This window comes from Lagenorhynchus albirostris, chromosome 4 (genome assembly GCF_949774975.1).
Source record: "Lagenorhynchus albirostris chromosome 4, mLagAlb1.1, whole genome shotgun sequence".
NCBI lineage: Eukaryota > Metazoa > Chordata > Mammalia > Artiodactyla > Delphinidae > Lagenorhynchus > Lagenorhynchus albirostris.
The window spans coordinates 77,398,762-77,415,843 of record NC_083098.1 but is presented as its reverse complement, the minus strand read 5'-3'; the positions used below and the strand labels follow the sequence as shown (position 1 = coordinate 77,415,843).

Here is a 17,082-nt window from a genome sequence, read left to right as displayed (position 1 = left end):
ACTGCAGACACCTCCTAGCTTTACTCCTCATGTCTACCTGAGAGTCACTTTTAGAGTGACTTTTAAAAAACATGCTGTAAAAACAAAACAAAACAAAACAAAACAAAAACATGCTGTAACACTTCTGAGTCACCAGAGAATTGTAGTTAACCCGAAAGAGAAAGACAGGTTTAGGATGGAATGGAAGTATTCTTGTCCTTATACGTCTCAGTGAGAACCTAAGACTTTCTCTCCTCAGCAATTCTTAAGGGCTGTTGGCATTCAGGATGTGAAGAATGACCTAGTTTTGAAGATGACATATGTAGTGTGACATATTGCTCTTTGGAAAGAGGAAAATATAATTAAGAAAATCAACCATTCAACATTATTAGGAATCTCCACTTTAATGATTTGAGACATAATAAATGCATTTATCTGAAATTCACTCGACCTAAATCCATCCATTCATTCAACATTTACTGAACACCTACCACACAGTAGGCACTATTCTAAGCACCAAGGATACATCAGTGAATCCTGTTTTCACACAGTTTACATTCTACTGGGGAGAGATAGGCAATAAACAAAGGAAGAAATAGATGATGTGTCTGAGGAAAAACGAAACAGGCTAAGAGGATGGGGAATGATAGGGATGCTATTTTATGAGGGTCATAATAATGAGGATAGTGAACTTAGGTGGTGATATTTGAGTTGAGATCTGAATGAAGGGAGAGAGTTAGTAATGTGACAGTGTGGAGGAAGAATTGACCCTAGATAGTGGGAATAGCAAGTGCAAAGTTCCTAAAGTAGAAACATGCTTGCAGGTTTGAAGAACATCAGAAAGGCCAGTGTGGCTGGAGTAGAGTGACGGAGGGGAAGAATAGGGTAGTCAAGGAGATACCTGCAGAAGTTGCCAAGCATCAAATCTTTTAGGCCAAGGAGAGGATTTGGGATTTTTAAGTATGTTGGAAATCAAGTAGAGGATCCCTAGCAAAGGAGTGACCTGATCTGACTTACACAAAGGACCATCTGGTTGCTCTGTGCATCACAGATTGTAAGCAGCAAAGTAGAACAGCCCATTAAGAGAATACCACAATAAGCTACACAAGAAAAGATGGCAACTTGAACTACAGCTGTACCAGTGGTGGTACTAGGAAGTATTCAGGCATATTTTGAATATAGAGCCAGAATGACCTGTGTAAGGATCAGAGATTAAAGTTAAGTACCAGATTTGTGGTATAGCTAGGATCTGCCATCCAGTGTTCTGATGCTCCATTCATTTTTCCACATTACACCAACCTCTCCTTGCCCCCGTGAACTTCATAATGTTATATGAACTATTCTTTTCAAGGAATATATTTGAAATGTTCTTGTTACAGAACCTGGCTAGTTGGGATCTATTTCACAAACTATTAAATGCAAGTGAAAGTGCTATACATGAAGCAGCCGTGTTGTTTAACCCTCTGGTGACTAGTTCAGATGTGCCAGAGACAGCAATAATATTTAGATGTGCATTATATAGATTATACAATTATTGTGATGCAAAGATATCTTTTGACTAGGTGTGCATAGCTAGGAATATATTCTACTTATTTATTTAGGCAGCTCCGGGTCTTAGTTGCAGCACTCAGGATCTTCACTGTGGCATGCGGACTTCTTAGTTGGGGCATGCGGACCCCTAGTTGCTGAATGTATGCAGGATCTAGTTTCCTGATCAGGGATGGAAACTGGGCCCCCTGCGTTGGGAGCGTGGAGTCTTAACGCACTGGACCACCAGGGAAGTCCCGATATCCTACTTATTTATAATTGGTCAGCAAACGTCAAAAATACTCAATGCATTTTTTTGCTATGAATAACCATCTATCCGGTCCTTGACCTATCAGAATTTACATTCCTCATAACTTTCAACAAACCAGATATTCAATGTCCACTGTGTCAGACACTCTACTAGACATGAAAAACTAAAATAAATGGTCCCTTTTCATCAGGTACACAAAAACAACTGAAAGTGACTTAGAAAAAGAAGCAAAATTTTTAAAAGTGCAGACACCTGTTGCAAACTATTGATCAGGCAATGCTAGAGTAAACAGAACCACTAGATCGTTGTGGAATTGTCAGGAAAAATTTTCCTAGATGGGTGAGCATGAGTTTTTTTTTTTTTTTGAGCATGAGTTTTAAGAAAAGGAATCGGATTTAGCAGTTTTATGAAAAGGAATCAGATTTCGTAGAACATTCTAAGTAAGGAAAATATAGCACAGGAAGGCTAAAGGGTAGAAGCAAGTGACATGGCATGCGAGTCCACACCCAGGTGTATGTAATAGGACTGGATCATTATTAGCAAAGGGTGGAGGAGGCAATTAGAGGAAAGCTGCAAACATAAACCAGTAGTTCACAACTGACAACTCAAGAGCAGTTAATGTGATCACAACAAAGAATTTAGGTGTTTTTTGTTTGCTGTCAGTAGTACGAATTATAAACGGGTGCGACTGAAGGCAGATTCTTAGTCATACTTCTCTCAGCATTCATCAGTATTTGTCAACACGTTTATTAAGTACTTTCAATGCACAACTGTTTTCAAGACTATGAAAAAGATTTTCAGAAGAAAACGATACAAAGAGCAGATTCTGCATCAATTAACAGACAGTTGAGAGAGGAGCAGTTTTCTATCGCCGCTTCCGTGCCGGTGTGCAGTAAACTGCAGTGAAGTCGGGAAAACTATTCTAGATAATGCCTTCAAAGTGCACAGTGTCTCCCCGTAGTAAGCACTTAACAATTTATGGTTATTATTTTGACCTTAGACCTCTCTTAACCATTGCGATTCTGCTTTCTCATTTTCAGAGGAATAAATGGGTCACAGATGGTCTGAGGATCCTGCCGGCCCCGACAATTTCCTATTTCAAGGAGGCATCGAATAAATATTTGCTGAACAAACAGACGAAGTAAACTGTCTCTCCACGGAGCCGGGCTGAGCGCCCACCAGGGAACCAGCCGGGAGGGAGGACAGGCTCGGATGCTGGACCCAGAAGCGGGTGCTCATCCAAGGCCAACAGGCGGGGTTGAGGGAGAGTCTCGATTTGCAATCTTAGCGCCACCCGCCGCCAAGTCCACACTCCCCTCGGGCCCCGCCTGCGGCCGTAATCGCTCTTCTCAGCCACCAGAGCAGCGACCCGCCTCCGCCGACGCTCCGGGCCGCCCCTTCCGGTTTAAGCCCCGCCCCACCGGCCTCGCCCGTGGCCCCACCCCTCCGCGAGATCGCCGCCGGGTCCTCTCAGCGCCCGCCGCCGGCCGGTCCATCCCCCGACGCTCTGAGGTCACCGACGGGGCCGGGCTGAGGTGGGCGGAGGGACAGAGGGAAGATGGCGGCCGAGGCCGGATATTGGCGCCGCCTCCCCCAATACTGGAGCCGGCGCAGATGAGGCGGCTCGGCTGGGGCCAGCGGCGCGTCGGAACCGGAGCAGGGGGGGACCCTGGCAGTGGGGCCTGGCCCTGATATATGCCGGCGCCTCGGCTACAGTGAGTGGCGGCGGCGCCTCTTTCCTCCGGCTCTTTCCCTGTCGCTGTGAGTCTGAGCGGGTGGCGGGCGGCCGAGGCGGCGGGGCCGGGATGGAGGACATTAACTCCAATGTGAACGCGGACCAGGAGGTGCGGAAGCTGCAGGAGCTGGTGAAGAAGCTGGAGAAGCAGAACGAACAGCTGAGGAGCCGTTCCGGGGCCGTGCAGGGCGCCGGCTCCCTTGGGCCTGGCAGCCCGGTTCGGGCCGGCGCGTCCACTCCCTCCTCCGGAGCGGCGTCCCCTAGGGGCTTCCCCTTGGGCCTCAGCGCCAAGTCGGGCTGCGGGGCCGGGTCGGGCCCGAGGCGGACGAGTAGCGAGGAGCTGCGGGACACCACCTCCTTGCTGGCAGCGGGCGAGGGCGGCTTGCTGGACGAGGTGGAGCCGCTGCGGCCCGAGGAGCTGGAGCGCCTGTCAGGCTGGGAGGAGGAGGAGGAGAGCTGGTGAGCGCGGGGCTCCGGGCCGGAGCTGGGCGGGGACGGGCCCGGGGGGCGGAGAGCGTCTTCCGAGGGCCCCCTGGTAAGACACCTCGCTTTGTGTAGCGGGGTCCGCTCTCTGATTCATGGTTTTCTTGCTTTGGCTGCGGAACGGTCAGCGAGAGTTGGGGGTTCGAGGCTTGGAAGAGGAATAGGCTTTGTAGCTAGTTCTCCTCTGGATTGGGGACCCTCTGAGCTTTGGACCCCGTTGGGGTCTGGGGTCTGGCACAGCCTAGGAAGGGCTGCTCGCCGTGGGAGGAGTCGGAGATGGGAAACTGCTTTGTAGGAAGGGATCCAGCTTTGTGTGAAATACTGGCTTTCGGATGGCGGCCTGGGCATTTTGGGTGTGATGAGGTGTCACCCGGTGCGCGGAGCAGACCAGGGTAATCTAAGTCCGGGCAGCGGTCAGTGTTTTGGACCCGTGGGAGATGGGTACATTTCTGGCGGCGATGGGGAAACCGTGTGGATCAGCAGCACTCCCCCTTGGGTAGTAGGGTGACGCTTGCTTTGTGTGAAGAGGGCAGAGGATGGTGCTGCTTTGTGTGACGAGTCAAGGGTGGAACAAGAGCCCTGGCTCTCATTTTTTAAACAAGAATTGGGTCTGGCATTTTTCGAAGCTGTGAAGTGACAGTTATCTATCTTTCATTTCCATGTCATCCTAGGGGCAGAGAAAAACAGCCGTATTTAAAAATCTAAACCGAACTGTATTGTCATAAGCTACTTCTTGATAAAATTATGACCCACACCGTAATATCATTTCCATATATAGAAAGGACATGAGAGGCAGTTTCCCTCATGTTTTATTGTAATTGCATAAAGATGTCAACGGGAAATTCTTAATTTGTCTTAATTTATCCTTTTTTAAAGTTTTAATTTTTAGCTAAAGTATCTCTGCTCTTTGTTGAAACTGAAACTTCTAACTTAGTAAGGTTGAAATCCTTCATAGACTCCGGTTTCGCAGGGCTGCAACCCTTACAGAGTGTACTGAGGTAGTTAAGAGCTTTGCCTGGATTCAGGTCCTGGCTCTGCTACTTAGTAGCTGTACAGCTTTGGGCAAGTTAATCAGAGCCTCATTTTCTTCCTCTGTTTGATGGAGAAGATAATAGTTCTTACCTCTGTAGAGTTGTGAAGATTATGTGAGCTAATCCATGTATGCTTTTAGCATGGGTCTGGTATATGAGCTCTGTGAGACTAGCCACTATTACTCTTAAACCTAGTTGTTTAAATCAAGAAATATTTAGTGAGTGCTTTCAGGATCTTGAGGGAGGTTCTTAAATGTTGATCCCTGTTCATTAAGGAAGTTATGGTCTTGTTGGGAGCCAAGTTTTATGGAGGAATAAAGAAATAAGCTAGGAAATACACAGTGAATTGCTTAAAAGAGTGATAGGGACAAAAAGTACTGAGAGTGCTCAGAAATTGAGAAGAAAATAATAGTCTAGTTGGGGCAGACTTTGAGGAGAGGTGGTTTTGGAGCCTGAGAGTGGAGAAAGAGTGGGAAGGGCATTTTATGCTCTGACAACTGCTAGAGCAGAGTGAGAGATATTTGTAACTCAATTAGAAAGGTTTGAGTTACAGAGATGCTCTTGAATATATGATGTCAAGCCTTTATTTTATTGCCAAGTGATACCAAATATTATTAGAACTGACTGTGGTAGTGACAATTTTCATATTAGTGTGAAATCACGTCCTTACAAAGGAATCCTAGGTATGTATACACTTTAAAAGAAGTCGGAATCATCTAATATCACATGCCTCTTCCAAGTGATGATGATAATGATGCCCATAATAATAATGAAGATTAGCTGCACTCATTAGCCCATTTTAGACTATGTATTCTTAGAACACATTGACTCCCCTTGGAGAAGCTGATTAAGTCTTTTGCTGCTTTGGTTTCTGATCACAGTGTTTTTGTTCAGGTAAAGCAAGTCTTTTAAAATACTATGCCAGAAGTTTCTTTTGGCCAATTGATTCCTGCTTACTACTTTGATCCTGGTTACATATCTTGATGTTATAGATGTCCTGTGCTTTTTCTGAAAAGATTTGTGTGAATTGAAAGTTTGAAAATCATATTTAAAGTGCTTTGGAGTATGTGTATGGAGTATAAGTTATAAGGGGTAGTGGGTGTTAGTAGCAGTGAGGGAAAGATTTAAAGAGTCAAGAGTTTTTCTTAGCAAGCTAAAAGTCTACTTTCTATAACTTATACCCATTTCCTTCCTTTTCATCTAGAGGAATGTTTTTTCCCAAATGTATACCACAAAATGTCAGTCCTGAAGGTGTTAGTAGATATTGTGTGAAAAAAATAATTGTGGGTCTGAGATCAAATATATCTGGGAAAAACGAGGTTCAACAACAACAACCAAAAAAACCCACCAGATTTCTTTAATGCTGGGCTTTTTAAATATGCTAATATGTATTGAATATAGTAAGTCTCTAAGTGGTACGGTTTGTTTCCTAAACTTATTTGCTCTCCCAAGGAACTAGTATCTTTAGAACACACTTAGAAAACAGTATTGTATTTACAGCAGTGGCTTTCACGGTTTTGTTTTGTTTTTTTCTCAATCCCAGCTTCATGATAAGAAATACATTTTATACCATAGCCTAGTACACACATATTTATGAATAATTGAAACAAAAGTTTCACAAAACTATACTTCGTATATGTGGTAAAGCGCTAATGTTTTCTGTTCTGTTTCTTTAGGAAAAAATGCTGGTTACAGCCCACTGAGCTGATGTGGTGACCCATTAATGGCTAATTATCAGTTTGAAAAATGCTCTTATAGAACAACTCAGAAAAGTCTAGAGAAGGGAACTAACATTATTGTGTATCACAGTGTGTCAGTCTATGCCAGGCAACTTATAAACATTTTTACACTTAATTGCATTTAATTTTTATCCATTTATGAGGTAGGTATCATTTTTTAGGTAACGACACTTATCTCTCCAAGCATCAAATAACAGATGGTAAATGATGGAGTCAGGATTTGAATCTAGGTCTTTATGACATCATAGCTTATGCTGTTTCCATTATATTTTGCTTTCTCCAAGTCTGATTCCTTTTCCACATGAATGGCCCCTTACGATATTTGAATACTACCATCATGACCCTGCTGACTCCTCCCCACCACACACTCTGAGCATTCTCATCTCTTCTTCAGAGTAATACAATCCCAGTTTACTTAATCATTCCTTAGATAATGTAATTCTCTGATCTTTCAACTGTGGTCATTTTTCTCTTAATGAATTCGGGTTGCTCCTTGTCATTAAACGTGGTACCCAGAACTGTACTCAGCATTTTAGATGGTATTTGACCAGACAGTGAGTGGTGGATATGTCTTGCTGAGCTAAATGCTATTATTTTGAAACCAAATATTTCATTAACTGTTTTAATTTCTGTTATTTATGCTTAAAATGAGTGAGTGGTTTCAGTTACACCCCATATGTTTTATACATAGGCTGTTACACTAAGTCTTCCTAACGCTGGTTTTCTGTAATGAATTTTTTTAGCTTGAATATTAGGCTTTTATATTTCATTTTGTCAGTCTTGATTTAGGCATTTAATATCTGTTCCTTCCAAATTTTTTTGTCATTTTCATATTTCATAAGCATACCTACTGGGTCTTCATTTAAGTTGTTGATAAAAATATTAAAATGACAGAATAAAGGGCTCTGAAGTATGCAGCTTGACTAGACTCCCTCCAGATTAATAAACATCATTAATCAACTCACACAGTGGTTGTTCAGTAACTGTTAGTACTACTTATTATTATCAAGCCCATATGCCATTTTGCCTGTATGGATATTATGAAAGATTTTGCCAAGTGGCTTGCTACAATTAAGCTATATGATGCCTTAAAGAGTTCTTACCTTCAATGAAGTAAACTTATTAGCATAGACATTGCAGTTAATTTGGTTTGACTTGTTCATGATGAATCTTCTGGGTTTTTCCTATTCTAACTTTACAAACATTTTGTTTAACCTAGTTTTGAATTTTGCAAGGAATCAGTCTGGTCTGGAATTTCTAAACATTGCTTGTTTTTCTCTTTAGAAATTATCCTATTTTGTCTTATCCAGGCTTTTGAGCTTGCCATAATATTGATATTTCAGAACAACAAATTTCAGGTCAACAATAATTTGGTGATAAAATTTCAGTTATCTTCCATTATTTGGAAGAGTTGACTTAAACCTGTTCCAAGCTACCTTTTGGCTTACTGTGTATCACCTTGCCTCATTTGAACTACAATTTCCCTCAATTTAGCCTCCCCAAAATTCCAAGTTTATAGTTCAGTACTGTCAACTACATGTACATTGTTGTGCAACAGATCCCTAGAACCCTCCCATCCTGCATGACTGAAACTCTACACTCACAGAAGAGTAACTCCCCTTCCCCCTGCTCCTGGAAAGCACTGTTCTACTGTGTTTCTATGAGTTTAACCCCTTTAGATACCTATAGGTAGATCATGTAGAATTTGTCTTTTTGTGACTAGCTTATTTCATTTAGTATAATGTCTTAAGGTTCATCCATGTTGTAGCATATGACATGGTTTACCCCTTTTTGAAGGCTGAATAATATTCCGTTATAGTATATAACACATTTTCTTTATCCTTTCATCTGTTGGTGGACACTTGGATTGCCTCCATTTCTTGGCTGTTGTGAATAATGCTGCTGTGAATGGGAACCTACAAATAACCTGTGCAAATCCATGCTTTCACTTCTTGTGGGTATATACCCAGAAGTGGAATTTATGGATCAAATGGTAATTCTATGTTTAATTTTTTGAGGAGCCACCATACTGTTTTCCACAGCAGCTGTACCATTGTACATTCCAACCAGCATTATACAAGAGTTCCAGTTTTTCCATATCCTTGCCAACACTTGCTTTGATTCATTCTGAGTTTTTATGTGGTGTGAGGTAGGAGTCCAACATCATTTATTTTGCATGTGGATATCCAGTTGTCCCTGTACCATTTGTTGAGAAGACTTTTCTGTTCCGTTAAATTGTCTTGGTACCCTTGTCAAAAATCAGTTGCTCAGAGATTGGTTCAGATGGTGGAGTAGAAGGACGTGCTCCCACTCCCTCTTGCTAGAACACTGAATCACAACTACCTGCTGAACAACCATTGACAGGAAGACACTGGAACTCACCAAAAAAAGATACCCCACATCCAAAGACAATGGAGAAGCCACAATGAGACGGTAGGAGGGGCGCAATCACAATAAAATCAAATCCCATAACTGCTGGGTGGGTGACTCACAAACTGGAGAACACTTATACCACAGAAGTCCACCCACTGGAGTGAAGGTTCTGAGCCCCACGTCAGGCATCCCAACCTGGGGGTCCAGCAACGGGAGGAGGACTTCCTAGAGAATCAGACTTTGAAGGCTAGCAGGATTTGACTGCGGGACTTTGACAGGACTGGGGGAAACAGAGACTCCATGCTTGGAGGGCATACACAAGTAGTGTGCACATTGGGACGCAGGGGAAGGAGCAGTGACCCCAAAGGACACTGAACGAGACCTACCTGCTAGTGTTGGAGGGTCTCCTGCAGAGGTGGGGGGTGGCTGTGTCTCAACGTGAGGACAAGGACACTGGCAGTAGAAGTCCTGGGAAGTACTCCTTGGCGTTAGCCCTCCCAGAGTCCGCCATTAGCCCCACCAAAGAGCCCAGGTACACTCCAGTGTTGGGTCACCTCAGGCCAAAAAACCAACAGGGAGGGAACCCAGCCCCACCCATCAGCAGACAAGCGGATTAAAGTTTTACTGAGCGCCGCCCACCAGAGCAACACCCAGCTCTTCCCACCACCAGTCCCTCCCATCAGGAAACAAGCCTCTTAGATAGCCTCATCCACCAGAGAGCAGACAGCAGAAGCAAGAAGAGCTACAATTCTGCAGCCTGTGGAAGGAAAACCACATTCACAGAAAGACAGACAAAATGAAAAGGCAGAGGGCTATGTACCAGATGAAGGAACAAGATAAAACCCCAGAAAAGTAGCTAAATGAAGTGGAGATAGGCAACCTTCCCGAAAAAGAATTCAGAATAATGGTAGTGAAGATGATCCAAGACCTCGGAAAAAGAATGGAGGGAAAGATTGAGAAGATGCAAGAAATGTTTAACAAAGACCTAGAAGAATTAAAGAAGAAACAAACAGATGAACAATACAATAACTGAAATGAAATATATACTAGAAGGAATCAATAGCAGAATATCTGAGGCAGAAGAACAGATAAGTGACCTGGAATACAGAATGGTGGAATTCACTGCTGCAGAACAGAATACAGAAAAAAGAATGAAAAGAAATGAAGACAGCCTAACAGACCTCTGGGATAACATTAAACGCAACAACATTCGCATTATAGGGGTCCCAGAAGGAGAAGAGAGAAAGGACCCGAAAAAATATTTGAAGAGATTATAGTCAAAAACTTCCCCAAAATGGGAAAAGAAATAGCCACCCAAGTCCAGGAAGCGCAGAGACTCCCATACAGGATAAACACAAGGAGAAACACACCGAGACACATAGTAATCAAATTGGCAAAAATTAAAGACAAAGAAAAATTTTTGAAAGCAGCAAGGAAAAAACGACAGGTAACGTACAAGGGAACTCCCATAAGGTTAACAGCTGATCTCAGCAGAAACTCTACAAGCCAGAAGGGAGTGGCATGGTAAAGTGATGAAAGGGAAGAACCTACAACCAAGATTAGTCTACCCGGCAAGGATCTCATTCAGATTCGATGGAGAAATCAAAAGCTTTACAGACAAGCAAAAGCTAAGAGAAATCAGCACCACCAAACCAGCTGTACAACAAATGCTAAAGGAACTTCTCTAAGTGGGAAACACAAGAGAAGAAAAGGACCTACAAAAACAAACCCAAAAAATTGAGAAAATGGTAATAGGAACAGACATATCATTAATTACCTTAAACGTGAATGGATTAAAAGCTCCAAGCAAAAGGCACAGGATTGCTGAATGGATACAAACACAAGACCCATATATATGCTGTCTAAAAGACATCCACTTCAGACCTAGGGACACATTCAGACTGAAAGTGAGGGATGGAAAAAGATATTCTATGCAAATGGATATCAAAAGAAAGCTGGAGTAGCAATCCTCATATCATATAAAAGACTTTAAAATAAAGAATGATACAAGAGATAGGGAAGGACACTACATAATGATCAAGGGATCAATCCAAGAAGAAGATATAACAATTATAAATATATATGCACCCAACATAGGATCACCTCAATACATAAGGCAACTGCTAACAGCTGTAAAAGAGGAAATCAACAGTAACACAATAATACGAGGGGGGAGGGGCTTTAACACCTCACTTACACAAATGAACAGATCATTCAAACAAAATTAATAAGGAACCACAAGCTTTAAGTGACACAATAGAACAGATAGATTTAATTGATATTTATGAGACATTCCATCCAAAAACAGCAGATTACACTGCCTTCTCAAGTTCCCATGGAACATTCTCCAGGATAGATCACATCTTGGGTCACAAATCAAGCCTCAGTAAATTTAAGAAAATTGAAATCATATCAAGCATCTCTTCTGATCACAATGCTATGAGATTAGAAATCAATTACAGGGAAAAAACATAAAAAACATAAACACATGGAGGCTAAACAGTCTTTCCTAAATAACCAAGAGATCACTGAAGAAATCAAAGAGGAAATAGAAAAATACCTAGAGACAAATGACAAAGAAAATACAACAATCCAAAACGTATGGGATGCAGCAAAAGCAATTCTAAGAGGGAAGTTTATAGCAATACAAGCCTACCTCAAGAAACAAGAAAAAATCTCAAACAATCTAACCTTACACGTAAAGGAACTAGAGAAAGAAGAACAAACAGCACCAGGAGTTAGCAGAAGGAAAGAAATCATAAAGATCAGAGCAGAAATAAATGAAATAGAAACAAAGAAAACAATAGCGAAGATAAAAAAACTAAAAGCTGGTTCTTTGAGAAGGTAAACAAAATTGATAAACTGTTAGCCAGCCTCATCAAGAAAAAGAGGGAGAGAACTCAAATCAATAAAATTAGAAATGAAAAAGGAGAAGGTACAACAGTCACTGCAGAAATATAAAGCATCCTAAGAGACTACTACAAGCAACTCTATGCCAATAAAATGGACAACCTGGAAGAAATGGACAAATTCTTAGGAAGGTATAACTTTCCAAGACTGAACCAGGATGAAATAGAAAATATGAGCAGACCAATCACAAGTAATGAAATTGAAACTGTGATTGAAAATCTTCCAGCAAATGAAAGTCCAGGACCAGATGGCTTCACAGGTGAATCCTATCAAATATTTAGAGAAGAGCTAACACCCATCCTTCTAAACTCTTCCGAAAAATTGCACAGGAAGGAATACTCCCAAACTCATTGTATGAGGCCACCATCACCCTGATAACAAAACCAGACAAAGATACTACAAAAAAAAGAAAATTACAGATCAGTATCACTGATGAATATAGATGCAAAAATCCTCAACAAAATACTAGCAAACAGAATCCAACAACACATTAAAAGGATCATACACCATGATCAAGTGGTATTTATTACAGGGATGCAAGGATTCTTCAATATACGCAAATCAATCCATATGATACACCATATTAACAAATTGAAGAAGAAAAACCATATGATCATCTCAGTAGATGCAGAAAATGCTTTTGACAAAATTCAACACCCATTATGATAAAAACTCTCCAGAAAGTGGGCATAGAGGGAACCTACCTCAACATAATAAAGGCCATATACGACAAACCCACAGCAAACATCATTCTCAATGGTGAAAAACTGAAAGCATTTCCTCTAAAATCAGGAACAAGGCAAGGATGTCCACTCTCACCACTATTTTTCAACACTGTTTTGGAAGTCCTAGCCACAGTAGTCAGAGAAGAAAAAGAAATAAAGGGAATACAAATTGGAAAAGAAGAAGTGAAACTGTCACTGTTTGCAGATGACATGATACTATACATAGAGAATCCTAAAGATGCCACCAGAAAACTACTAGAGCTAATCAATGAATTTGGTAAAGTTGCAGGATACAAAATTAATGCACAGAAATCTCTTGCATTCCTATACACTAATGATGAAAAATCTGAAAGTGAAATTAAGGAAACACTCCCATTTACCACTGCAACAAAAAGAATAAAATGCCTAGGAATAAACCTACCTAGGGAGACAAAAGACCTTTATGCAGAAAACTATAAGACATTGTTGAAAGAAATTAAAGATGATAGCAACAGATGGAGAGATATACCATGTTCTTGGATTGGAAGAATCAATATTGTGAAAATGACTATACTACCCAGAGCAATCTACAGATTCAATGCAATCCCTGTCAAATTACCAATGGCACTTTTTACAGAACTAGAACAAAAAAATCTAAAGATGTGTATGGAGACACAAAAGACTCCGAATAGCCAAAGCAGTCTTGAGGGAAAAAAAACGGAGCTGGAGGAATCAGGCTCCCTGACCTCAGACTATACTACAAAGTTACAGTAATCAAGACAATATGGTACTGGCACAAAAACAGAAGTATAGATCAATGGAGTAGGATAGAAAGCCCAGAGATAAACCCACACACCTATGGTCAACTAATCTATGACAAAGGAGGCAAGGATATACAATGGAGAAAAGACAATCTATTCAATAAGTGGTCCTGGGAAAACTGGGCAGCTATGTGTAAAAGAATGAAATTAGAACACTCCCTAACACCATACACAAAAATAAACTTAAAATAGATTAGAGACCTAAATGTAAGACCTGACACTATAAAATTCTTAGAGGAAAACATAGGAAGAACACTCTTTGACATAAATCACCGCAAGATCTTTTTTGATCCACCTCCTAGAGCAATGGAAATAAAAACAAAAGTAAACAAATGGGACCTAATGAAACTTAAAAGCTGTTGCAAAGCAAAGGAAACTACAAACAAGATGAAAAGAGAGTCCTCAGAATGGGAGAAAATCTTTGCAAACAAATCAACAGACAAAGGATTAATCTCCAAAATATATAAACAGCTCATGCAGCTCAATATTTAAAAAAGCAAACTACCCAATCCAAAAATGGGAAGAAGACCTAAATAGATATTTCTCCAAAGAAGACATACACATGGCCAAGAAGCACATGAAAAGCTGCTCAGCATCACTAATTATTAGAGAAATGCATATCAAAGCTACAGTGAGGTATCACCTCACACCAGTTAGAATGGGCATCATCAGAAAATCTACAAACAACAGATGCTGGAGAGGGTGTGGAGAAAAGGGAACCCTTTTTGCACTGTTGGTGGGAATGTAAATTGATACAGCCACTATGGAGAACAGTATGGAGGTTCCTTAATAACTAAAAATAGAATTACCATATGACCCAGCAATCCCACTACTGGGCATATACCCATAGAAAACCATAATTCAAAAAGACACATGCACCCCAATGTTTATTGCAGCACTATTTACAATAGCCAGGTTGTGGAAGGAACCTAAATGCCCATCCACTGCCGAATGGATAAAGAAGAAGTGGTACGTATATACAATGGAATATTACTCAGCCATAAAAAGGAACGAAATTGGGTCATTTGTAGAGACGTGGATGAATCTAGAGACTGTCTTACAAGGTGAAGTAAGTCAGAGAGAGAAAAACAAATATATATTAACACATATATGTGGAACCTAGAAAAATGGTACAGATGAACCAGTTTGCAGGGCAGAAATTGAAACACAGATGTAGAGAACAAGTGTACGGACAGCGAGCAGGGAAAGCAGCGGCAGGTGGGGGTGGGGGTGTGATGAATTGGGAGGTTGGGATTGACTTGTATACACTGATGTGTATAAAATGGATGAGTAATAAGAACCTGCTGTATAAAAAACAAAGGAAAATTCAAAAATTCAAAAAAATAATCAGTTCCTCATAAAATGTATGGGTTTATTTATGGACTCACAATTCTATTCCCTTGATCTATGACTATCTTTTATGCCACTACTGCCCAGCGTGATTACTGTAGTTTTGAAACTGGAATGAGTGAGTCCTCCAGTTTTGTTTTTTTCAAGATTGTTTTAGCTATTCAGTGACCCTTGTATTTCCATGTGAATTTTAGGATCAGCTTGTAAATTTCAGCAAAAAATAAAAGGCAACTGGAATTTTGATAGGGATTGTATTGAATCTGTAGATCAATTGGGGATCTTAACTTTTGAGATCTTAACAGTATTGAGTTTTTTCAATCCATGAACATTGGATGTCTTTCTATTCATTTAGGTCTTTAATTTCTTTCAACTGTGTTTTGTAATTTTCAGTGTGTAAGTGTTACATTTCTTTTTTTAATTCTATTTTCAGTCATTTTATTATTTTTTTAATGCCACTGTAAATGGAATTGTTTTTCTCAATTTCATTTTTGGATTTTTCATTGCTACTGTATAGAAATATGGTTGATTTTTGTATATTGATGTCATTGTCTCCTGCAGCCTTCCCCAAGTCATTTATCAGCTGTAATAGTTTTTTTATTTTTTTTTGGTGTGGATTCCTTTGGATTTTTTTTTCTTTGCGGTACGCGGGCCTCTCACTGCCGTGGCCTCTCCCGCTGCGGAGCACAGGCTCCGGACGCACAGGCCCAGCAGCCATGGCTTACGGGCCCAGCCGCTCCTTGGCACGTGGGATCCTCCCGGATCGGGGCACGAACCCATGTCCCCTGCATCGGCAGGCGGACTCCCAACCACTGCGCCACCAGGGCAGCCCCCTTTGGATTTTTTATATAAAAGATCATGTCGGGCTTCCCTGGTGGCGCAGTGGTTGAGAATCCGCCCGCCAATGCAGGGCACACGGGTTCGTGTCCCGGTCTGGGAAGATCCCACACGCCGCAGAGCGGCTAGGCCGTGAGCCATGGCCGCTGAGCCTGCGCGTCCGGAGCCTGTGCTCCGCAACGGGAGAGGCCATGGCAGTGAGAGGCCCGCGTACCGCAAAAAAAAAAAAAAAGAAAAAATATCATGTCATCTGCTAATAGAGATAATTTTACTTCTTTTTTCCAATCTGGATGCCTTTTATTTCATCTTCCCGTCTAATTGCCCTGAGTAGAACATCCAGTATCATGTTAGGTCCAAGTGTTGAAAGTGGACATCCTTCAATGTGATTTTTATTGCTCTTTTATTTTAAATAATTGCTAACAATTATTATTATTATTATTTTGTGGTACGCGGGCCTCTCACTGTTGTTGTCTCTCCCGTTGTGGAGCACAGCATCCAGACGCGCAGGCTCAGCGGCCATGGCTCATGGGCCTAGCCGCTCTGCAGCATGTGGGATCTTCCCAGACCGGGGCACGAACCCGTGTCCCCTGCATTGGCAGGCGGACTCTCAACCACTGTGCCACCAGGGAAGCCCTGCTAACAATTATTTATTGCACTAACACATGACAGATACATGCTAAGCACTTTATATACAGTATTTCATCTTCTTAATAACCCAGTATGGTCAGTCTATTATTAATCTCCATTTTAAAGATGATGAAATTAAAGCTTAGGTTAAATAATTTGCTTTTAGTCTCTCAAGTATGTGGATGAGCTAGGATTGGAACACAGTTAGCCTGACTATGTTTAAACATTTTCAGCTCTTACCTAATTTTAATTATCTGTATTTTTCATGTTATTCTTTGTACATTTGTACTGTTATTCACCTTTGGCTATTTTATATTCCCTAATTCTGTTTTTTGATCATTTGTCTTTAACGACCGGAGCCCTATGTACATTTTTATGAATTTCTTTATCTGATGACCTCTTTTTGTACTCACTATTCTTGTGCTGAATTGGCCTTTGGAGCCCCTGGGAGTCAGATTGTAGCTAAGAGCCATGACTCTGGAACTAGGTTGCCTGAGTTGAAATCCCTGCTCCCACCTTTGTCAACTGCATGACCTTGTTAACCACTTACTCTCTGTGCTTGAGAGTTTTCATTATCTGTAAAGTAGAGTTAATTATTGTATCAACCATATAGAATTAAATGTAATATAGGTAAAGGGTTTAGAACAGTTGTTGACACAAATTAAATATATAAGTGTTAGCTTTGTCTTTATCATCTC

General features: G+C 41.2%; 1 protein-coding gene across 2 annotated transcripts in view; it reads left to right on the top strand.

Moving 5' to 3' along the window:
- The first annotated feature begins 3,306 nt into the window (after window positions 1-3,306).
- SLAIN2 (SLAIN motif family member 2) overlaps window positions 3,307-17,082 on the top strand; it is a 79,151-nt gene continuing 65,375 nt past the window's right edge. For both annotated transcript variants that reach the window (XM_060148219.1, XM_060148218.1), the window contains exon 1: window positions 3,307-3,971. In XM_060148219.1, coding sequence (XP_060004202.1) covers window positions 3,583-3,971 — 389 coding nt within the window. In that variant the 5' untranslated portion in view covers window positions 3,307-3,582. The remainder of the gene's footprint in view (window positions 3,972-17,082) is intronic.